Here is a 24,677-nt window from a genome sequence, read left to right on the forward strand (position 1 = left end):
CCTAAAAGTATCTATCATTGGGTTTTTTCTTTTTGAAAATGATAAATAAAATAAATGTCTTATTTTTATTCACGATGCAGTTGTTGCCATTAAACAAAAAGAATATATGAGTAGACCTCATCAGTTGGTGGAAAGTAACATTCACTCCAATAGATTTCAGAGTAAAATATTGTTCTTTTTACTTTTACATAGAAAACACATAATGAGTTCATAAAACATGATGCAGTTTTCTACATCAGACTACCCAAAAGTATATAAAATAGCTATCTACATATAGTTATCTATAGTAAGAAGGTAGAGATAAAATTAGGAGCACTTTCACCAGATACAACATTAAAATGTATCATTAAGATGTATCAGTAACAAACCTGTGATATAAAAGAACAGTCAGCTGCATAATGAAAAACAGAAAGTAAAGGGAATAAGAGAAGGTACAACTTGGTCTGTTTTGTATTCTGTAGCTAGTACCAAATTCAGTACAAAAAAAAAAAAAAAAAAGAATGATTAAAACAAAATATGTCTTGTGTCTCAGGTTGTGGAGGTCCAGTGTGCGCTCCAGTGGCTGTTTGTGTCCCGAATGACACTAGGACTGGTGATCCACCCTCTTGCCCCCAACTACAGCAGTGGTGTCCCTTCCAGCACCAGTGTCTGGCCCTATCTAGTCCCTGCCAGCCATCCTCCTGTCCTAACTGCACCCAGGCTCACCGCCTGCCCCCTTGGGTGCAGAAGCCCCGTTACACCCTACAAAATGAGGTGGTCTTCACTCTACCAGCGGGACCAGCTGCTCATGTAGTGGTGAGAGGATTTACTTTTGCTGTTGAACTTGAATCTGTGGAAAATACAGAAAGCCCAGAAGCTGCAGCTGTTGTGCAAAGCTTGCCATTTCACTGTAACAAAAGAAGCAGATTAAGTTTTGTTTCAGTTAAGAAGACACTTATTTTTTGCAAAGTTGGTAATCTGTAATCCTCCTTTCATCTACCTGTCTCTGGTCTGTGGTTTCCTATAACTTACACTCTTCTGATCACTGTTTCTCACAGGTACAAGAGCAACTGGAGGACCTCCTGGTTTCCCGTGGTGATGTCATTGCCCTGCAGCACGACGCCGGGCCCGCCTCCCTGCTCCGCTGCCAGTCCTCCTCACACTCACAGTGGCGACAACCTGTTTTAGCCCTCAACCAGTCAGAGTGGTTCTGGATCAACAACACCAGACAGTCAACAGACAGCTTGGTTGACCCAGAGCTTGACGTGGACATGCTGGTGGAGGATGGAGAGGGAGTGTGGCTGGAGGAAGTAGTCTGCCCGGTCAGAGTGCTCTATGTGGGACACAATGAGACCCAGCTGCAGGGAGCACAGCTGTCTGCTGGTTTACCCGAGCCTGGACTCTACAGCCTGCTGGTAAGACATCAAAGCAGCCTGTCATATCCCAGCATGCAATTGGGAGATATCAACATGTATGAGGAGATCACATAAAGAATTTTAAACATATACTGTATAGTTTTTCCTCTAAGAATTAGATGAAGCAGTTAACTTTGCATTTAACATTTTGCTTGGGATGAAATTACATATAATAGATTTTACCAATATTTTTGTATGTGTTTTCAGTGTCACCACATGCTAATCAATCAACACCCATTAAGCATCTGTATTAGTTTTTGTCCTACAGTGGTACTCCTATTGTATTTACCTAATAATTGAGACAAAATTTTATTTGATAAATTTTAGGTGACTTCTGCTGAGCCGTCATACCCAGCCTCAGCATCGTGCCCACTGCGGGTGGTGCCACCTCTGGGCTTGACAATCCTCCACCCCCTTCCCAAGAATGGCACCCTCTACCTTCAGCCCAATGACACCCGCCTGCTGCTCCGTGTCCAGTCTCGCTACATAACAAAGGCGTCTCGGCGGGGCAGTAATCACATCGTGACCTTCCAGCCAGAATGTCCATCCGAGTTTCCGTCCAGCCCAGCACTCTGTCAGCCCGAGTCCAGCTCAGGGTCTGGGGTCAAGGTGGCCGAGCCCAGCCAATATGCAGTGCTGGATCTGAACCTGGGAGTGGAGGAGCAGAGGGGTCCAGTGCAGGTGGAGCTGGAGGCCCACAACAATGTGACAGAGGCCAGCCTGATTACGGTCGTCCAGCTGGAAGAGCCTCTGAGAGGACTGGTGGTGCAGCCACACCCTGCACACAGGGTGCTGATGGAGTCAGTCGTGGTGAGTTGCTGTGTGTGGATTTGAGTGTTTGCTCATAAATATATTAAATTGGTGTCAGGTCATTGTATTAAGAGTTCGTATTTCATATATATATATATGTCTATTTTTTTTATCATGTCTTCATATGTATGTATATATATTTGTGTTTGTTTTAGAGCTACACAGCATCAGTACTTGAAGGCTCCAGTCCCACATTTAAATGGACAGTGGATGACAAGCCCTACTTCACCTATTACAACACTGTTCTCAATGTCATCTACCAGCACGCTGCCGTCTACAAGCTCACAGTGAGTTTCTGTCACATGTTGTTTAAAGTTGACAGTAAGATTAACTTGGTTTTCCATTATGTAAATGTATTGCACATGCAATCTTGAAGTGAGGATTTTGTAGTAATACAATTGTCATATGTTAGAACACTTTTCAACTCTGAACACTCCCTGAATTACTATAAAATCAAGTTATTAGCATTTGGGTTTTTCTTGAAGACCTTCCTGGAACACTGATTATGCAATCTGCTGAATGTTGTCAACTAACTGCTGGTCTATAAATGTCAGAAAATTGTGAAAAATGCCCATAACAGGGTCCCAGAGCCCAAGTTAATGCTTTCAAGTAGCTTGTTTTGTCTGACCAACAGTTCAAAATCCAAAGAAATTCAACCAGCAAATATTTACTTTTAAGAAAGACAGAACCAGTCAGTTTTAGTGTTTTGGCTTTAAAAGATTGAATCGATTATCGAAATAGTTACTGATTAATCTACTAGAGATCTTTACAGCTCACATCATATGTATGGATGGTTGCACCTCATAATGTTGTGAGACATTAATGGCTCGCTTAGAGACACAAGACGTCACCTTCTTACCCACTGTCTTCAGCTGTCTTACTGGTCTTGTCTCATCTTTTCCAGGTGACGGCCATGAACCATGTCAGCACCCTCACGGAGCATTTCAACGTGACGGTGGACCGCCTGCAGCCCATGGCCAACCTCACAGTGAAGGGTGTGCCAGATGTGGTCCCTCAGGGCTCCACTCAGACCCTCACCACTTCTGTGCTCGTGGACATGTCTGTGGCCGCCACCTTCCGGTATGAACAGAGGGAGAATAGAGGGGACAGAATCATAGATAGACAGATGAATACAAATCGTCTTCTGTGTTTTATCATCAAAACTTATGCTAAAAAAAACTGTGTCTGTATGTCTGTCTTTTCTTCTTGTTTTTATTTTTAAGGCTGAGTGAAAACACAGTGCATCTGTTTGTGTTTGGCTGCTTGTTTCTTCTCCTCTGTCTGTCTCTCTCCCTCTTTCTCTTTGCTCTTTTCTCTGTTTTCGTCTTCCTGTGCGCCATAATAGCACGGCAGCAGTCATACCATGCAGAGCCTTGGATTTATAACCGTGTGGTTAGAGCAGATTGCTGACAAGAATTTTCCCTTCTGCTCGGCTGTTTCCCCTGCACTTTTTTTTCCTTTTTCTTCCACTCTTTCTCTTTTGCTCTTTTTCCTCCCTCCCTCTTTCACATTCCCACCCTCCCAACTGTGGTGCACTCTTTCACTTAGTTTCCCTCCACTCTCACCATTCTTGGTCCAGAGAGGCTTCCTGAGTTTTGAGTTTCCACTTCTCCTTGTCCAAGCCCTCTATTGCCTCGTCAGAGAAGATTCCCACTTTCCAACTAGTGTGTGTGTGTGTGTGTGTGTGGGTGGAAATGGTTATCAGTGCAGCTATTCATCTAAGCTCCCTGTACTTCTCTGAAGCTCCTCTGTCTTTTAATGGTTTTACATTGTCTCTGTTATGCTGCAGATGGTCTTTTGGTGACGGGGGATATAAGGAGTTTGACTACAAGCCCCCCTACCCCCCTGCCCTCCTCTGCCCAGACTCCCCCAATCAGGTCCTCTTAAGCAACAATGTCACCTATATCTACTCTCAGCCAGGTAAGCCCTCACCCACTTCCTTATTAGCAGCGCTATCATATAATCATGAGTAATACAGCAGCAGCCAATTTAATTTGACTTTGTTTCAATTGATGCAAGGTTAAAATGTTATAAGGCTACTGGTAGATGATAGCATAAAGCTAATTTTACCTCCTTTTCCTTACTCGCCCTCTCTTCCCTCTCCCTGCACAGGAATATACACTGCGCTGGTGTCAGTTTCCAATCGTTACAACAACATCAGTCAGAGCATCAACATGAGCGTCTACAGCATCCTCACACGTGTCGATATACAAACAGAGCCACGACTCCTCCTCGCTGGCAAATCAGCTGATTTTGAGGCTCACCCTCTGCCCTCCCCCTATGGAATTCACTATGACTGGCACTTTGGAGATGGTTCGGCCCCCCTGCAGGGTCGCCGTGTGGCGCACACTTATGCGCAGAGTGGCGTCTTTAATGCCTGTGTATTGGTAAACAACACCATCAGTTCTACGGAGGCTTGTGCTGAGATGTTTGTATATGAGGAGATTAAAGATCTAACAGCTGAAAGCTCCTCTCCCACGGAGCTTCACAGTCCTACTGCAGTGTGGGCACGCCTTGCTTCGGGTAATAATGTCACATGGACCTTCTCCATGGGTGATGGGACTAACTACTCTAAATCTGAAGCTCTCGTGTCACACAACTACATCAAAGATGGCAACTACACAGTGAACATTACTGCCACGAACGCTGTGAGCTTTGTTTGGACAGTCCTACCAGTGCAGGTGTTTGTCTTCCAAGTTATAAGGATGGAGCCCTCTGGTTGTATACAAGAGCAGACCCCTGTCAACTTTCAAGTCTGGGTTTCTGGTAACGAATCAGCTCACCTTTATGAATGGTGCTTTGGGGACGGAAGCCCCAATGAGACACATCACGGCAACCCCAGAGTCTCCCACACCTACTGGACAAGTGGGAACTACCACCTTTCCCTGCTTCTTTCCAGTGGGGTCAACAAGGCCACTAAGGCCAACTTCTTTAATTGGGTGTGTGTGCAGCCAGCTTTGACCAACATCAGCCTTACCCTTGAGAAATCACACTACGCAGTTGGAGAAGAGATCCAGTTCAAGGTCCGAGCCGAGCCAGAATTTAACTACAGTTATCAGTGGGACTTTGGTAGAAAGGAAGACCTTGTTCCCGTTCGTGGTTCTGGGAATATTATGACAAAGTATAAAAACCCAGGTCATTACATGGTGACAGTCACTGTCTTCAATAACATCTCCTCCAGTAATGCCAGTGTTGTGATTGAGGTTCTGATGCCCATAGGACCAATTGTTATTAAACATAACAGCACTAAGTACAACAACCTTACACTTAATGCGCCATACACTTTCACAACTTTTTCCCTGGCCTCCAATGTCACTTACACCTGGAACTTTGGAGATGGAAATGTGCTTATAGGCCAGAACACTCACCACACCTACAATGTCTCCGGAAACTACAACATCACACTGACAGCAGCCAACACAGTGAGCAGCAATCACACTACTTTACCCGTTGCTGTGCTCGCACCAATCCGTGGGTTGACCGTCAACGCCAGCTTGGTAAATGTCCCTCTCAATGCCTCGGTTCACTTTGAGGCCCAAATGGAGGAAGGAGATGGTGTCCGGTTCAGTTGGATCTTGTGTGACCGCTGCACCTCAATACCAGGGACTCACACCATATTTTACACCTTCCGCTCTGTTGGCACTTTCAACATCATTGTGACTGCGGAGAATGACGTAGGAATGGCACAAGCGAGTATCTTCCTGTTTGTCCAACGTGAGCTGGAGGGACTGCAGATTTTAGCAGAGAAGGAGATCGGAGGAGGTGGAGGCACAGACGTGGACGGCTGCTGCTTTGCTACAAACCGCGTCCTCCACCTTCAAGCAGGATTAAAGGAAGGAACCAACATGACTTTTACTTGGAACCTCATCAGAGAGCAAGACCCACTCAGCTCAAGCTTCAACATAAGCGGGAAGAGTGTGGAGGTGAATTTCTCTACGCCAGGTCCATGTGAAATTTTTCTCCGAGCCACCAACCTCCTGGGCCAGCTGTCTGTCAACAGAACCATCCACTTCCTGGAACCAGCCAGAGGGGTGCACCTGCAGATCAGCAACAATCCAGTTGCAGTGAATGCTTCAACTAACCTGACAGTCTTTACTATGGCGGGCTCAGACCTGCAGTACCTCTGGTCTGTGAATGGCGATGCTCTGCAGTGGAATGAGCCCTGGAAGACCCACACCTTCTTCAGTCCCGGCCAGAAACAAGTTACAGTGGAGGTCTTCAATAAAGTTAGCTCAGAGGTTGTGACAGAAATTGTCAGTGTCCAGGAAGTCATTACTGGGTTAAGGTTCACAGCTACCAATGTTACGGAGCAGAATTACGTAGCAACAGGTGTCAACGTTTCGCTCCGGGGAGAGGTACTGACAGGAACCGATGTGACATGGATGTGGCTGTTAGATGGAAGAACAGAGACAGGAAGGAAAACGTCTCTGATTTTCCCGGAGCCAAAGACAGCTGTTGTTACTCTGAATGCCACCAACAATATCAGTGGAAAAGCGGTTTCCAGGGAGTTCTTTGTTCAGGATAAAATTCAGGGGTTGGAGCTGAAGGCAAGTACAAAGATTGCAGGAGTCGGTGAGAAGGTGGAGTTCAGCATTTCCATGGCAGCCGGCTCCGACGTTCGTCTGATCCTCAGCATCAGTGGAGATGCTACTGTTATACCCCAACCCAACCAAACCTATGTCCACGTATTCAGTAGGGTGGATACCTACATGGTGAATCTCACTGCTCACAACCAGGTAAAGTAAAAGGCAATGGTTAACATACATTACAAGAGAATGTAATATAGATGCTTTGTCTGGTCATTTTTCATTAAAAAGATAAAATATACATTTTAAACATTAAAAACAGTCATTAGAAACAAGACTATCACATGTTAAAGTTAATATTTAAGGTTTGTTGTCACTGCCTGACATGTGGGTGCATTTATCCTGCAATCCAGTGATGCTATTCTTGGCACACACATCAGTAATCTCATGGTATCACGGTCTGTGACTTTAATTCTCTGCATACTGCTCTTCAGAGAGAGACCTTGACATCAGTAGAGCATGTGTAAAATTTAAGTAAATCTGTGTTGCCAGAAACACATTATTGAACACATTGCTGATGTTTGTTGTCGTCCTCCACTGCACCTCTTACTTGAAGCACAATTTCACGATACACAATTTTTTTGCATTAACTGTGATGTCAACAAGACAAAGAAGTAATTATGTGTTGCAATGTCGCAATCCAGGTGAGTTCCAAGAGGCGGCACATCCAGGTCGAGGTGATGGAGCCGGTGCGTGGACTTTCCATCTTGGGAAGCTGCGCAGCAATCCCTGTGGGTGAGAAGAGATTGTTTGAGGCCAACATCCTGACGGGCAAACCTGTTAGTTTCCTGTGGACTTTTGATCTGCACCACCTCCACTGGGCATCACATTTAAGCAAAGAGGTCAGCTGACTTAAGAATTAAAGCCTTTATAGTTATGACTTAAATATCACAAAAAGCTGTAAAAAAACAGCTGTACTATAAACCTGTACAAGTGGTGATGTGTCTCAATGAATTGTCCAGCCCCAGGTGTCCTACACGCCAGAAGAGGCCGGTTTATTGACCATCTACCTGAAGGCCTTCAACGCCCTGCATTCTCAGAACATCACCAAGCACATTCTAGTGCAGAACCTGCTGGCGGCTGCCGTCCTGTATGCAACTCCTCAGGACACTTTCACCAATAAGACGATAACCTTGATGGCCTCTGTCACACCCAGGTCTAATCCTGTGGAGTGTTTGTGGGACTTTGGTGATGGTTCTACTCCTGTTCACACCAACACCACAACTGTGGGTTATGAGTACAGGCACCCAGGACACTACATGGTTCAAGTATGCTCTTTTGAATTACATTTGGTGATCCTTGAAACATGAGATAAATTGATTTGAGAGATGTTGCATGTGAAAGCTTCACCAGTTTGTTTTTCTCCCTCCTAGGCAAACTGCAGTAATCTGGTGAGCTGGGTGTTGGCCCAGGTGGAGGTGAACATCAGTGTATTAGAGTGTGAGGAACCAGAAGTGCAGGTGGTTCAAGCCCCCCGCCTGGCCATCTGGCGCTCGCAGCCCACATTGGTGGAGGCCAGTGTGGATCTGAAAGGCTGCGCACGCTATGGAGCTCAGTACCTCTGGCAGATACTCTCAACACCCACCTGTGATAATGACAAAGATGACCGGATTCCCTCTGGAGCAGTGACTCAGCCCTCTCAGTCTTTGCCTGTCCCAGTAATTCGTCTATCAATGGAGGTGGATGTGCGGCGACTGCAGCTGTCGTTGCCTAAGATGGCTCTGGCAACAGGAAACTATACCTTGGTGTTTTCTCTGTCATATGAAGGCGTGCCGCTAAGGAAGGCTGCCTGTCTGCAGCTGAGTGTCATGGCTGCCAGGTCAGTAAAGAAACACAACATTTTCCCTTTAGAGCTGTAGATTATATACTTTCACCATTTTATTTATGGCTTCTAAGTAATAAATTAAAAAATTAAACCAATAATCCACCTATAATTTGTATAAAGTCACAATGGATTCTATGCAAAGATTTCCACGTTTATCTCTGCAGAAGTATAACTCCTAACTTTGTTGATTTATTGAGGTTGTTGAGTTTAACAAGTTTTTGAATTTGAAATTTGCACTACTTTATCTTTTTTAAGTTAATTTTAAATCTTTTCCTTGTCAGGCTGATGCCCATCATAGAGGGGGGTACCTACAGAGTGTGGTCAAGGACGCAGGACCTGCAGCTCAGTGCAGAGCAGTCCTACGACCCCAACTTGGACCCAGACAGCCAGTCACTGCTCCATTACCACTGGGAGTGTCAAAGCACATCGAAGGTAAGAGCAGGCACGAATCAAAAGTTGTTTTCTCACATTTTAACCGAATAATAGCTGGATGAGCTTTTGTCTTCTTTTTTTTTTTTTTGTAAATGAGCATTTTATGTTGCTCTCACATGAAATAACTTTCTGTGTGTCCATTTACATAACAGTACACATAAATATACAATATATTCAAGCCCTCACCAGGAGTGTGGGTTGTTTCATTCTGTTTTTAGAGGATTGTATTCAGTCTATAAATTATGGAAGGTCATGTTATTATTGAGTCTCTAAAAAGCACAGCAATGTATCAATAGGCATTATTTTTTAGTCACTAATCCCTGTATTATTTTCAGTTTCTATATTTATTTTTATTTTTATTTTTATTTATTTTAGGGTTAGAGTTAGGGTTTTAAATCTGTCTACCAATTTATTTCTCTGTTTGTCTATCCTATCTAAATGTAATAACACAAAGTAAAAAGAAGGAACACAAAAAGGACTAGCACTTACTCAGTTTGACATTGAAGTTCTTCTCCAGGCAGTATTCATCTAAATGTTTATTTAAAAAAAGGTGAATGACTAATATAGTGTAAGAGTTAAAGGAAAATGGAGAAATAGCTATAATGTAGCATGCACTGTTTAAAAAAAATTACTACGTCGCAAGGTCCATAACCTCAGCAGTGAATAGTGAGTGAACAAACTGCATTTTTAAAAGTCTTTACAGAAGAACTCAGTGGAGTACAACAGAGTTTTCTGCTGTTCAGCTTTCGTTCCTGTGGTTAGACAGGATTGTCCCTCTCAGTCTCTAACTGTTTTTTCAGTATTTGGCTGGAGTCTAATAGGTATAAAAGAGTGTTGAATTGTCAAACCAAATTCCACTTTCAAACTTTTTAATGGTGAATTCATAAGACACAGTTTGGAGGACAGGCTTCATTCTGCAAAGGAGATTGTGGAAAAATTACGTAATGGTCATCTGGTCCTGTGTACTGTAACTGCCTTCAGAGAGGCTTGGCAGCATTGATGTGCAGAGGAGAACTCAGTTCAGGACAGTTTGTGAGTGTGCCTCTTTAATGTTGAGTGCATGCTTGCGTGCTTGTGTGTGTAAATTCATTTAGTGTTTTTCACACTCACTGCTTCCTTGGCTGGTTGGGAACACATTCTGCCTGTGCAGCAAAAGACCATAATATAAAATGCAATGGAATGGGTGTGGTGTCCAACAGGATGTGTTTTTGTGTGTGTGTGTGTGTGTGTGTGTGTGTGTGTGTGTGTGTGGGTGTGGGTGTGTGTGTGTGTGTGTACTGTACATCTAAGCAGACAGGCATTGAAAGGGTTATGCAACTGCTTACAGATAAACTCAGCATTCCACAGCTGGTGCTTTGCTCTCCACCCTGACAATTACACACTTGCACATAAACAACATGCACACATCACACACACACACGCACGCACACATCACACACACACACACACACACACACACACACACACACACACACAGCTGTGCGAAGCTGCTGATAAAGAGAAAGAAGGGCACAAAGTTTGACCACAAAGAGTCAAAGACATTTGGGTTCTAGTAGGAGGACTCAAACCTGAAGAGATGGAGAAAAGCAGAAGACAGAAACACAGTTAATCAAATGTCCTTCACTGTCCTGACCTTGGATACAAATACAAACATACCAAAAAAAATGACTGTTACAAAAGGATGACTTTTTTCTTTTCTCTGAAGGAGAGTTTCTAGAGTATGACTATCCACCTTCATCTTTACATACAAGAAGATTTTAAGGTAATTTGTAAACAAGTTAAGTGTGCAGGACAAAGTTGCAGCAGTTCATCTTGTACCTCTTTTAAGTTGGCACCACACGTGACCAGGATAGTAATAAAACCATTTTGATGAGTTTGTGCACTTTTGTGCAGGCAAAATAAAAATGTTGTCCTTGCGCTGTTTTTGAGAAATTAAACACTGCATTTTTAAGCACAGGCCTCAGAACCCCATCAGCATCCAAACAACTCGAAAGTGGTGAGTCATTCATTTGCCCGTCATTTGTGCAAGCAAAACAAACATTTTTGCTTCATTAGTTCACAGGTTATGAGCGTTACCTGTGAAATAAATGAATTGTTATAACTTAAGAAGTAATGAAGCGCAGATGTTTGTTTTGCTTTAACGGATGTGCACAGACAAACAAATGAGACCACCTGGATTCATTTGGCCATTAATGAGGTGCTGACATAATAGACCTATGTTTAAAATTGTAAAATTTAATTTCTCACAAATGTTTATTTTGTGTGCAGAAGTGTTGTATTCCCTACAGACATCGGTCATTTGGTAAACTGCCGTTCTTTAATTAGGTGCCCAATCTGAGAAATTAATTTGAAATGTGCAGGTATTACGGCAGTGTATGGAATTGGGTGCACAATAGTGTAGTGTTGTTCTCCAGGCTGAACTGAACTGAACTGAAATGATCTGTTCATTTCAGAGTTCAGTTGAGCTCTCAGTCAGCTGCGAGCGAACATGCAGGTACATTCACTCACTGAGTGAGTGATTCAAGTCACTGATTCATTAAAAATAAATGTCCCAGCTCAACAATAATCTGCTACAATTATGTCATGATTTTTCCCTCCCCCTTTCTGATCACAGGGTCCAGAGCACTGCTCCAGTCTGAACTTCGGCCTGGGCTCCAGCGGCCCGGTGCTGGGAATCTCTGGCTCGGAGCTTGAGGCTGGTGTTGAATACACTTTCAAACTTACCATCAGCAAAGACGGCATGGCACCTGAATCCACCACACAGACTGTAAGTGCACACAGTTTCTCTTAAATGTGAATAAATGCATTCTTTAAATCGGTGGTTCCAAAGCTGGGGTGTAGAAACCCTCCACTGGGTCACAATATTAATGTTGAGGCTCACAAACTGATAAATGGGATTAAAAAGAAGAAGGCTATTACTCTTCCGCCCTCTAAGAGTTCTGAAGAGTACCAAAGCAATGGGAGAAGTTTTGAGGTAAATAAATCAGTCTTTGGTAGGATGCAAGTTGTAATGAGGGATCACAAGCAAATAGTCATTCCTTAATTTAAAGGGACCATAAGCCTAGAAGGCTGTCAAATAAGAGCTCCATGCTATTGCCTGCAACTAGAAATTTCTCAGATAATTAGTGAGGAAGTACCCCTTAGTATATCATTTTCAGTTTTGGGTTAAGATTATAGGGGAGCTCATATATCATACTGGCAGCAGTGCTCAGTGCTGTTGAGCATGTTACAAGTGATTTGTCATCAGCCTTTCGCTCATTCTCCTCCCTCTGCTTCAACAAGACACTCTAAAAGCTGGAGGTCATCATCAAAGAAAGAGTAAATGAGAAACTGCTCACATAGCAGATGATTGCTTGTTTGTTTTTAGGTGGTTGGGAAGATAGCTTGCTGTTTGGAGAGACTGTATACCACACTATTGTTTCACATTGTATGTATGTCTGTGTGTGACAGGTACTTGTCCAGAGTGGTCACATCCCCATGGTGTATCTGGAGTGTGTGTCCTGTAAGGCCCAGTCCATCTACGAGGTCAGCCAGAACTCGTACGTCTATCTCCGAGGAACCTGCACCAACTGCCAGGACTTTCATCGTGGGGTAAACACACACACACACACACACACACACACACACACACACGCACAGGCACAAGCACATAACCCAACTAAATCCAACCTTCTGTGTCTCAGCAAAATGAGGTCACCGCACCACAGAAGCGACAGTGAAGTCAACATTTCCAAATCTTTTCCTGCGTTCTCCTCCTCCTGCTCCACCTCTCCTCCCCCATCCTTTATTCAGTCTTTCCCTGGGATTTTGAAGCAGGCAGCGTGTGGGTGTGAGAATGAGGTCATTGTACAAGTGGAGCCAGAGAGAATATGTTATGTCCTTACTAACACAGGGAAACAATTTGAAAGACAAAACACTTGTTGAGTCACTGGGCCTCAAACTGCACATACCAGCTGACTGCGCTCAGCTGTACTATAACCTAGGTCACTTCTTTTAATAATTTCACTGTTCTTTAGTTTCCATACTACACATAGGTCATTCTTAGTGTGACTGCATGAAGTTCTCACATGCATAAATTTCAGCTGAGGGGTCAAAGATCAGCATCAGCTGGGAAAAAGCTAATTTTCCATCAAAAGTTTCAGCCTTTTTAATTCCATATAAAGCCTGTGTGGAAGTGGCCAAACAAGTAAGTTAGTAAAGTTTTTTTTAGTTTTTTTTACTGCAGGGAAGGACAGTAAGAAGCGTAACTGGAACAAGACTTTACTAAACAGAAACAATATCAATAAAAAGGGAGAGAATTTAAGGGAGTTTTGATAAGCTTTTTTTTTTTTATTCTCATGAATTATAAGCCATGCTGTGGAAACGTCCAAGTCTCACACATTGGTTAGCTAATCTGTGAGACTTCAAGTTACCATGTGGACCTAAGAATTCAGAAATGTTGTCTGGGGCTTGCCTGTGTGTCGGCTCATAGGTTATAACAATGCAGTGGGAGCCAATGGAGAGAGACCAACACACATGTTGAGGCTGCAGCAATTTGAACCATCAGCAGGAGCTATAGGTCAATGACTGGGGAGCATGATTTATAACAATAATATAGCATGGAATAATTTCTCATCAACATTATTCCAAAGATAACATATGTCTGACCTTTTTTACACTCTACATTACGTACTCTACATTGCTTAATTGGGAGCACACAATGAAGACTGGACATAGGGAGGAAACAGCTCTGACTCTGTCCAAAGATAATATACTCCACCTGTCAGCACCTCCAGAGCTCACTCATTAACATCCTCCCCCTTTTTCATAACCCGCTACCCAGGAACACATTAATCAGTTTACACTGATCAGGTTAGGACAGTTATAACCTGGTTTCTGGATCCCATGAATCATTCATGTATCTAACTGGCACTGCCTGTCAATTCTGTCTACACATATTTGGTTTGTATTTAAAAAAAACATGAAGCAGTCCACATCTTTAATGAAAGCTTTTAGATTGTCTAATTACTTTATGTTTTTGAGGAAAATAACAAGTGTAGCTTGCTGTAAGTAAAATCTCTTTCTCTCTCTGTCTCTCAGCGCTGGAGTGCCATAACGCTGCAGAATGAGACTCTGGTCCTGGACTCGTCCTCCACCACCACAGGAAGTGATGGCATGAATCTGGTGCTGCGTCAGGGTGTCCTGCGCCACGGAGACTCCTACATCTTCACCCTGCACGTGACTGACCGCAGTCTGGACGGTGAGGGCGCCGCCTCCATCACTCTTCATCACAACATGCCGCCAGCTGGTGGGGAGTGTCACCTGAGAGGAGGAGGGGAAGCGGGAGTGGAGTACGGGGACGGAGATGGTGAAGGCTGGAGGATACGCACACTGCTGGACCGGGTACACTTCAACTGCTCAGGTAAGAAGAAGGAAGGTGTGACTCACTTTTTCACACATGACACATAATGTATGTGTTTCACTTTCATTCTTTGCCTTTGTTTCCATGTTTTAAATTTGTTAATTCTCTCCGGTTCTAAAAGCACTCTTACTCATCACCTTGCCTCCAGGTTACAGTGATCTGGGGGTTTCAGAGACGCCCTTGCTCTACAGTCTCCTGGTGACACGCTGCAGAGAAGACTACTGCGAGGACTTTTGTGTTTACAAAGGCAGCAGTCCCGAGCACTCAGCCTTCCTGCCTCCAGGCTTCAGCTCAGCCCGACACCGCGTAGCTGTGTCCATCACAGTGGAGGACCATCAGGGAGCTGCCATCACTGCACTCAACAAGTAACTACATTTTTTTTACTATTTAGTTCAATTAGTCAAGTCAAGTGTGGCCAGTTAAGCCAGCTAAGCCTGCACATTACTGAAGTTTTACTGCGGAGGTACAATAAATCCCTGCCATCTCCAAGGTTCTGCCATCTCCAAGGTTCTGTTCTGTTGCTAACATCTGACTTTCCTGTAGAGCTAGAAAAGCCAAAGAATTTCACCATAGAGCTTAAAAACGTTTAGCTTGGTGGTGACTTACAGTTTAGTGCCTTGCAGTAGGACATTTCAGCTTATTATGCGATCTAACATCAGCTCCTGTAAAATAGAGGAAAATCTGTACAATATTATACATCCCCAAAGTTGGATCCCGCTCAAATGTTTCTGCATGTGCATCAGAAAAAAAGTAATTTAAAGCTAGATTATGTTACAGTAAGTGAATCTGGTAGCCCGAGGTTAAAACCCCTCAATCTTCAATTTTCCTTATCTTCCCTCAAGTAGCTTTAGGGTTGTTAAAATCATATTATTCCACACTAACAGACAGTATCACATACAGTATGTATTCTGTATTCACTTGTTTCAACTCTTCACTGAAGCTATAAGCGTAAAATAGTCAAACCCTAACAACTGTATTTTCAGTGGCTGCAGTTTCCCATCAAATAGAAATATTCTATATTTACTGAGCTACACTTTTCCACGAAATTCAACCAGACATATTTGGTATCATTGGAGACTTTGGCTGAGATCTTCACTATAAAGTTCTGAGCATTTGAACAATATTTGGATGCATCTAAAATGCAGTGTTCAAGGGTAGCCTCCAGTGTTATGGTGTTACTATCTGGAACCAGTTAAACGGGCCTACAAGAGAGCAAACTACGGGATAATTGAGGTAAGAGACAGTAAATTGAGCATGTCTGGACCAGCAGCAGGTCAGTGAGCCCAATTTATTAAACCATCAGTTCTGTAGAAAGTGTAATTCCTCTGCTTTTAAGAGGAGCTGCTACAAGAAATCAAGCTAAGGGAAGGTAAATTGAACTTGGGGTCAGCAGTGGTTTGAGCTAAATACTAATGTCAATGTGATCACTAAGACAATTCTTATGTTTTGCAGGTTTAATGTTTACCGTGGTGACAGTCTTTTTTTTTTTTTAGCCTGTTAGCATGATATCATGACAAGTTAAGGGATCACCACAGTTATTACAATTCATTTCAAATTTCATGGTGGTCCATCTAACGGATGTCAAGACATTTCATTCAAACTGCAAACATGAACATTATGGTGGTGAAAAGAAAAGTCATTTGACCACCAAAGTTTTTTGGATTCACCCTTGGGGAACCACAAATGTCTTCGAAAAGCTTTGAAGGGCTTTGAAAGCCTTTCATCCATCTAGTACAAAGTACAAAATTTCACAACAGTTATTGAGATAGCCTGCAGATATTATCATCCCTAGAGCTGTTTATGATCATGTGTTTAAAAGATAATAAATGTATCCAAAAATCTAACCCCCTAGTCTTGTCTCTTTCATGGTTAAGCTACATTACTGTCCTCAGAGTTACCTAAAGCAATTGCATGTACATCCAAGTCCACACAAATATAGTTAAACTAGAAACAATGACAATGAAATCAATAACAGTGCTTTTTGTTTTGTGTTTGTGTCCAGGTCCATTGAAGTTGTGCTGCCAGATCCACCTCCTGAGTACAGCAGCCTTCCCCACTGGCTGTCAGAGCTGACAGACAGCAAACTCAAGAAGCTGCTGGAGCAGGGAGACTCCCAGAGGGTCAGAGAGTTATCACTGGCTCTTATTACAGTCCTAAATGAGGTAGGAGAGGTCTACTCACCCAACTTCAATTAATGTATCTACAGTATCTGTCAATTTATAATACATGAAGCACACTTATACCTGTATATACTCACTTTCAGTATGAACAGACCAGGGAGTCAGCACGGGTGTCCCGAGATGAGCGCAGCTACCGAGTCAGAGTCCGCAGCAACATTACCAGAGCTCTGACGGCACTGGACCTGACCACTGTTAATGACATCCAGCAGACCTCTGCTGCTCTGGCACAGTGCACGGTGAGTAATGATGAGGAGGAGGGGAGATGGGAAGGAAAGGATAGAGAGCAGGAAAAGAATGAAAGAAAGAAGAAGGACAAGTGGAACAGGGACAAAGAATAAAGCTAGACAAGTAGGAAACTGTCAAGAAAGCAAACAAAAGATCAGTTCTGTGTGTGTTTTCCAGGCGGTGAGTCGGGAGTTCATCTGCGAGGAGTGTCAGAACAGCACTCTGAACAAGCTGGAGTCCATGTTGGAGATTTTGCAGACTGACACCAAGCAGGGCACCGTCACTCCAACTGAGATAGCTGACAACATCCTGAACATCATGGGTAAGAAAGAGAGTTTGCTGTGAGTGCGCAAGTGTTTCCATCTGTCTGAACAGTGCTGGTCTCCAAGTCTCCGAATGAAAGTAAACTGTAACACAAATTAGGAGCCATCAATAAGTCATTTATTCACGTATGTTCATTGCTAAGTGGAGCACAGTGGCGTCTCTCTCCTGTTGTTTATAATCAAAGGAGACCATAAGAAGACTGAAGACTGAAATAGAGCTGCATAGATCCACTGTAAAATTACTGCTCTTGCTCACAATATTACTGTGTTATTGCTACTTGTTCTATAGGTGTCAAATCATTTAGTCACCCTTAGTGCCCAGAAACATCTTTGTGTCCCATATTTAATGTTTAACATGATAAATCATTTCTTTCCACCACATTTATATCTAGAGAACAAGTGAAAATCTTCCACAGATCTTTGATGAAAATCACTTGTCCAATTACAATCAGTCTATCAGTGGTTGGCTCACTAACTCTTAACACCACGTACACACCACCACCTACCGACACTACTTTACAGGAGAAAACAAACGACAGTGAAACTGTACAATTGCTTTTTCTCCACCTTTTTTTCCCTCTATCTTATCTTCCTTAGCTATTAACCTTATCTCATATTTTCTCCCTCCCTCCAGGTGATCTGATCCATCAGGTCAGCCAGTCAGCCTCCCAGTCTTACCTCCAGGCGGCCTATGTGGATTCCCCCTCGCACCCCTACACCTCCCCTTTTTCCTCCTCTGGTGAGGAGCAAGCAGGCAATGCATTAGACCCGTCACCCTCCTCACCAGAGCCACACCCTCTGCGAGTGGCAGCGAAGGCTTACAGCCTGTCCTCAGTCCTCATGCTGATCCTCATGCACGCCCGGGTGCTCAATGAGGAGCCGCTGGTGCTGAGGGGAGCTGAGATCGCTGCCACAGGAAAACTGGCAGACCCCCAGAGCCTGCTCTGCTACCATGGCAACAACAGTCCAGGTGGGCACTTGTACTTAGTCTTTCATGAGTTGCTGAAAGTTATGTTTCTGTAGGTGAAACTGTTCATCACCCCATAAGCTGTAGAAAGCTGGACATTATATACAGGGCTGTGGAGAAACGTGTGTTTAATTGTCTCTTCCTTCCTCTATTTCCAGAGTGCCAGCGGTTCTCCATCCCACGAGCTTTCAAAAACAGTCTTGGCAGAGCTGCTGCAGGAAACAGTATCATGCAGCTACTGTTTCAGGTAACATCAGAAAACATCTAACATGATGGAAACCACTCAGTGGAGTCCAGAATTCCCCTTTTGAACTTTGTCTTTAGATCTCTGTCAACAAAGCTGGCAGAATGAAAGCTGCTGTTGCCAAAATCTCTCATCAGCACTCACTCACTGAAATGACTGAAGTGCTCTAGTTTTGTTTTTGTTTTGTTTTTTTCTGTTTGACCCTCAATTTCTCTCAGAGCTTGTTTTCTCCACACTTCACCCCCCCCTCATGATTTTTCTCCCCCTCCTTCTTTTTCCCCCCAGGTGGAGCCCAACCCCTTCCCCTTCAACTATGTGACTAACTACGCTGTCTCTACCGAGGTGGCGTCAATGGAGTTTCGCACTGAAAATGGCACCCAGATCCCAATTTCAGGACTGGATGACAGCGTAGCCATCACCGTATCTGTTAACAACGGTACTGGTGGGGAAGTGGGCGCTGAGGGTTCCGGTAACGGAGGACTGCCCACAGCCAGAGCGGTTAACATCAGCCACTGTGACTCTGTCATCGTCAGGGTCAGCACAGGAAACACCAACAGACAGGCAGGGCTGTTTGTTCAGCTCAACTTCACCTCTCTGGAGGGTGAGCTCTGATGTTCATCACACACTTTATAAACTGGGGGTGGACATACGATAGGAACAACTGAACAATACAGTGTCTAATCTAATACAATAAACATACTCATAGGTTAGGCTAACAATGTTCAGTTTTTGTTGACACTGACTCAGGAAGGCATTTTGAAGCTGTAATTTAGTAGCAGTGTTCGTCTGTACTATAAAATAGGTGGACCCTCGCAGCCTTTTCTTTTTTATCATTGTTTGGACTGGCATTATGTATACAAGCAGCTGTGATGCTGCAATTTTCTCTCAGGGGTCAACAAAGAATCGTTCTGTGCTTTTTTGGCAACCTTTGCTCTCTTTCATAAATGAAGGAGCATCTAATGTCATTGCATTGTGTAATATATAATTAAGAATCTTTTCAGTATTTAATTATAGCATGAGAGAGTGGCAGTATGAATTCTGAACTGGCCAACCAACATATAGCTATTATATGTACTAAACAAGGAGAAATCATGCAATCTATAAATGCAAAATGGGTACATTATGCATTTATATTCTTCTTGGTAGTTGTGGTGACAGTTTTTATTCTCATTCTTTTTTCCTTTTCTTTCTCCAGATGGAGCGAAGGATAAAAGAGAAGAGGGTGAAGAGCAGCCATACATCATGGCTTACCTTCACTCCCATGAAAGACCAAACGAGTTCAGCTGCACAGACAGAAAACGTATCACACTTAGTATGACCACAGGGCAAGATTTAGATCACAGGAAGTACACCTTCTTCCTGTCTCCAGAGTAAGAGCCCTTGTTCATACAATGTACTACAATATTATGTGTACTAAACATGCACAAAGTAAGTTTGGAATTGTGTTTGCAAAAGCTGTTGCAGGTCAATAGTCTGTCCATAGAACTGGATGCCTCTTTATTTAGCATATTGTTTCCTGTCCTGTATGACTGTGACAAACAGTGTCACCTCTGTCCTGTGTTACACAGGTTCTATGACACCACACTGGACTACTTCATCAACGTGAGTACGCCCTGCAGCCCCGACTCTCAGCCCGCGGGTGTTCATCTGGAGGTCGGGGTGTTTGCCTCCCTGTGTCAGTACTTCAGTGAGAGCGAGAAGCAGTGGCGGACAGATGGCATGGTGCCCCTGGCAGAGACCAGCGCCAGCAGGGCTTTTTGCCGCACCAGGCACCTCACAGCCTTTGCTGCAAGCCTGTTTGTACCCTCCAACGCCATCAGCTTTAAAGTGCCAGTCAGTATCACATAAATAAACACTCACTCTTTGTGCACATTCACCGGACAAACACACTCTTAAACCGTTTCCCTTCTCCTTCAGGAGCGTTCTGGTCCACCAAGCCTAGTTGTGCTACTGGTGTGTGTGTTGGGCTTACTAAGCTATGTTGTGGCAGCAGCTATCTTGCACAAGTTGGACCAGCTGGATCTACGCCGGGCTGGTGTGGTTCCGCTCTGCGGCCGAGACGGGCTCTTCAAGTACGAGATTCAGGTCAAGACCGGCTGGAGTCGAGGGGCAGGTGAGCTAGAGACACTATTAGATGGCTGTAAGGATGCTAAAAAATTCTATTAAATAGAATAAATAGAATAAATTAATAAAAATGAAGTAAATATATAAAATACTGATTTTAAAATAGGGCTTCAAATAGTCATAAGAAATTTTCTCATTAACTCAGTTAACCTTTTGATCTGTAAAACAACATTAAAACATCATCAGTAAACGATGAATCACAATTTCCTAGAGCCCAAGGTGATATAATCAGATGCTTTAATTTGTCCGACAAACAATCCAAAACCCTCAGATAATTACTTCGCTGTGGTGCAAGGTGAGAAAAAGCAGCCAATTCTCACATTTAATAAGCTGGCACCATCAAATATTAAGCTCCTTTGCTTGAAAAATTGCCCAAAGAATTTATGACTTATCTGAATAGTTGATTAAAGTCCTGTTGATCTATTTTAAAATTAAGTTATTTCAATAAAACATAGCCAACATGACAAACTAAGAGTCTGTGAATGAATGACCCCACTTTTTCAGGGGCAGTTTAATTATGAAAACATCAAGAACTATGTTAACACAAATTAAATGTGGATAAAGGCTGATATAGCGAGTCTCTGTCTCTCCTTTTAGGCACTACAGCCCATGTGGGGATCAGTTTGTACGGGCGTGAGAGCCTCAGTGGACACCGTCATCTCGACAGCAGAGGAGCCTTCTCACGCAACGCTCTTGACATCTTTCACATTGCCACGGATACCAGCCTGGGAAACGTCTGGAAAATACGAATTTGCCATGACAACAAGGGTATAGACACGTGCATACACACACACACACACAGAACAAAGCCTTGTAATCACAAAGAGTTTAACCAGCTGATATTTGAGCAAACCATTGTTTCATGACCCTCCTTCAGGTCTGTCTCCAGCGTGGATGCTACAGTATGTCTTGGTGAAAGACCTGCAGACAGGAAGCAGCTACTACTTCCTGGTTGAAGAGTGGCTGTCAGTCGACAATGAGAGAACTGATGGACGGGTAGAGATTGAGGTGGAGGCATCTGGTAAGAAATTGCAATCAAATCATAATAAACACAGCTGGTAGTCGATGCCAGTGTGATGACAGTTGCACTGTGTTCCTTCCCGTTTCCTTCAGAGGAGGCTGTGCTTCGTCAGCTGCCCCGCCTCGCACGGTGTGAGCTGCAGAGGGCGCTGTGCGAGAGCCACTTGTGGCTGTCGCTGTGGGAGAGGCCCCCCCGCAGCCCCTTCACCCGCCTGCAGAGAGCCACTTGCTGTGCTGTGTTACTGCAGCTCTTCCTATTGGCCAACACACTGTGGTACAGCATCGTGGTGGACAAGAGATACAGGTACAGGAATTGGTGTTGTTGTCTTTGTGAATTTCCACATTGCAACTTGTGATTTGTTCCTACATTTCAATGCCATCCTGTGCTGTAGCCCGCAGGCTGTTTCAAGGCTTTCTTCATTAAATGGAGAGACTGTGGCAGCCGGGGTGGTGACCTGTCTGATCGTCTATCCTCTCTACCTGCTGGTCTTCACGCTCTTCAGAATGAGCCGCAGCAAGGTAACACAAATCTGCCAAAAGCCAATACATGATCAAGGTTTCAGTCCTTCCCAGAGGCCAGACTTGAAGTTGAGTATTTTCTCTTTGTGCGTGTGTGTGTCTGAACGTTAGTGTGCGTCTGTGGAGCAAGTACCGCCACAAGTGGACCAGGAGTCTGTGGAGATCGATGACTTCCTGGACAACTCCATGGCTGGAAGTTCCTTCCTCTTTTTTAATGGCGAGGTACAGTCTGACAGGAAAAGACAGGGATTAAAAATTGAATGGTGCCTGATTTTTTAGTTTATTATGGAACTAATATGAAATTAAAATGAATCCCGTGGCTCTGGCCCAGTGATTGTTTAAGAACGGAGCACTGCAGTTAGACAAGAAAAAATCTTTTTCCCTCATGAGGTAATTAGTGTATGTCTCTGTCTGTCTGTCTGTCTGTCTGTCTGTCTCTGTCTGTCTATCTATCTATCTATCTATCTATCTATCTATCTATCTATCTATCTATCTATCTATCTATCTATCTATCTATCTATCTATCCACCTACCTATCTGTTTCTCAGACAAACTCAGAAGAAACCAATGTGGATTTGCCCACTCCATCAACCAAAAGGTGAGTTTCTCCATTGCCATGGCAGTAGTTTTAGATAATGCATGATGCTGCTTATTGGAATACAAATGCCAAGTATAATTGCCAGCTGTCAGACGAAGGGAGGATAAGAGAGAAAAGTGAAGTAAAAAGCATAAAAAATAAATAGAAAAGGGGAAATTGTTTGTAATTTAGAGTATTGTGCTCTAAAAGAGACTGGGAAAGAAAAAAGGAAAAGTTTCCTCTCTTGAATGTCAAATGAGGAAAAAGATTTCTCTCTTGTCACAAAATAACTGTGAATTCAAAACCCATAATTGTACCATCATTACTGTTTGCTGAGAAACATCTTATTGTGTTGTAGCTGTAAGAGAGACAGAGAGGAAATTAAAAAAAAGACTGTTAGAGTACCTGAATAATTTGCTGAAATCACACTACATAATAAACATTTCTCACTGTATATTTCAGTGTGGAGAGCTGGGGCATGGCAGAGGAGGAGACGGAGGACAGGGATTGGCCTGAGCTGTTGAGTGACGTGTCCGTGGTGGGAGGGGTGGGGCACGGAGCAGGAGTGCCCAGGCTGAAGAGGGGTCAGGGGAGTAGGCACCTGGGTGTCGACATGACCTTTAACCCTGACGATGAGGAGGGGGCTGACCAGCGCAACAAAGATTTCACCTCTTCAGGTAGGAAGTAGGAAGCCTTTTAAACCAGTTGCACAGATCAGGTATTTAAACTTTGCCAGTACCAGTTACTCAGTTTTTTTTTGAGTAGATAAATGTTAATGTGGTTGTCTTATTGCACTGTCTCTGTCCAGTGGGAGCAGTAAAGTACAAAATGAAGTCATGCTTCTTTTCACTCACAGATGAGGATCTAATCAAACACATCCTGGCAGACGGACAGAACTTCTTTCCTCAGGCAGATGAAAGTGAGATGGCTGACCTGTAAGTTTGAGCTCTGAAAAAGACACAAGAAATGCAAAGAATTACCAGCTTTACTTGGAACATCTGTGAACTTGCTTGAGTTTAATTTGCTTTGTATTGTGCGTCAGGTCGAGCATTTTTGGAGATAAGACCGAAGTGATTCTTCTCCAGAAGCTGAATGAGCCTCTTCCTCCAGAACCTTTCAGAAGGGACCCACCAAAAACTGCTTTCACCTCTAATACAGGTGTGTGTAAAAATGTTGTGTATGTGTGTGTGTACACTGTATGTGTGTGTGGAGGAAGAAAAAGACATTTATAAAGCATAAGCAAACATCTTAATTACAGCAGTGTAAGATTAACATATAAGATTAGCTCCCAAGTGATCACATGATTAATCATACTGTACGTATGCTCAGGATCAGCCAATCAGACACAAGGATTTGCTGTGTTATATGTGCCAATTCTTAATTTTTACTCAGTGATATGTTATGCTGCAAAAGTGAGTATGATTTAAATATTTTAATCCTTAATATCTCCGGCAGCAATTTAAATGTGATATTGACAACAATATAATATATTTATAATAAATAAATAAATATTAACAATTACATAAATAAATAATGAATAGGAAACAGGCTAAAATGGAAATAAAATAAAAAACAAACTTGTTTTTTTATTTTAAAACAAAGTTAGTACCACACTGACAAACGCAATAAAGATGTAATTTATTTTTTATTTGTTGATTTATTCAACAGGCAATGTGCACATTAAAAACTCCTGTGAATGTGCCAGAGTTAGCCAAGTGAGAGATTGATTTCTCCCCTGACATCTGACTAGAACTGTTTGTCTTGGTGAAAAACATGCATGCTATTTTAGACATATTTAGTTGCAAACAGAAACTTTAAACATGCTCTTGCATGAACCATGGAATTTGTGAGTTCATTAGCAACCTGTGTCATACTGCTCCCATGTACATAAATAACACTGTTGTCCACATGCATTTGGATGTTGTTGTCAACACATGCAGGAAAATCATATAAATATTGTAGCAATAGGCCCAGGACAGATCCTTGTGGGATACCTGTGGACAGACACAGGGCGGCAGATTGATGATTCCGTACTCCGGACATCCTGAGA

At 43.2% G+C, this 24,677-nt stretch overlaps 1 protein-coding gene across 2 annotated transcripts in view; it reads left to right on the forward strand.

The window, feature by feature from the left end:
* The window catches only part of pkd1a (polycystic kidney disease 1a), a 61,151-nt gene that overhangs the window by 23,936 nt on the left and 12,538 nt on the right, over positions 1-24,677 (forward strand). For both annotated transcript variants that reach the window (XM_041035347.1, XM_041035348.1), the window contains exons 13-45: positions 533-795; positions 1,038-1,394; positions 1,722-2,204; positions 2,360-2,491; positions 3,109-3,284; positions 3,994-4,124; positions 4,317-6,940; positions 7,435-7,632; positions 7,753-8,058; positions 8,164-8,609; positions 8,897-9,047; positions 11,662-11,814; positions 12,498-12,638; positions 14,127-14,448; positions 14,597-14,813; positions 16,451-16,610; positions 16,712-16,864; positions 17,031-17,175; positions 17,811-18,146; positions 18,302-18,390; positions 18,673-18,988; positions 19,583-19,757; positions 19,956-20,220; positions 20,305-20,500; positions 21,109-21,279; positions 21,389-21,532; positions 21,625-21,835; positions 21,924-22,050; positions 22,162-22,272; positions 22,599-22,648; positions 23,090-23,304; positions 23,484-23,562; positions 23,670-23,785. In XM_041035347.1, coding sequence (XP_040891281.1) covers positions 533-795; positions 1,038-1,394; positions 1,722-2,204; positions 2,360-2,491; positions 3,109-3,284; positions 3,994-4,124; positions 4,317-6,940; positions 7,435-7,632; positions 7,753-8,058; positions 8,164-8,609; positions 8,897-9,047; positions 11,662-11,814; positions 12,498-12,638; positions 14,127-14,448; positions 14,597-14,813; positions 16,451-16,610; positions 16,712-16,864; positions 17,031-17,175; positions 17,811-18,146; positions 18,302-18,390; positions 18,673-18,988; positions 19,583-19,757; positions 19,956-20,220; positions 20,305-20,500; positions 21,109-21,279; positions 21,389-21,532; positions 21,625-21,835; positions 21,924-22,050; positions 22,162-22,272; positions 22,599-22,648; positions 23,090-23,304; positions 23,484-23,562; positions 23,670-23,785 — 9,159 coding nt within the window. The remainder of the gene's footprint in view (positions 1-532; positions 796-1,037; positions 1,395-1,721; positions 2,205-2,359; positions 2,492-3,108; positions 3,285-3,993; positions 4,125-4,316; positions 6,941-7,434; positions 7,633-7,752; positions 8,059-8,163; positions 8,610-8,896; positions 9,048-11,661; positions 11,815-12,497; positions 12,639-14,126; positions 14,449-14,596; positions 14,814-16,450; positions 16,611-16,711; positions 16,865-17,030; positions 17,176-17,810; positions 18,147-18,301; positions 18,391-18,672; positions 18,989-19,582; positions 19,758-19,955; positions 20,221-20,304; positions 20,501-21,108; positions 21,280-21,388; positions 21,533-21,624; positions 21,836-21,923; positions 22,051-22,161; positions 22,273-22,598; positions 22,649-23,089; positions 23,305-23,483; positions 23,563-23,669; positions 23,786-24,677) is intronic.

Source organism: Toxotes jaculatrix, chromosome 4, assembly GCF_017976425.1.
Source record: "Toxotes jaculatrix isolate fToxJac2 chromosome 4, fToxJac2.pri, whole genome shotgun sequence".
NCBI classification, from domain to species: domain Eukaryota; kingdom Metazoa; phylum Chordata; class Actinopteri; family Toxotidae; genus Toxotes; species Toxotes jaculatrix.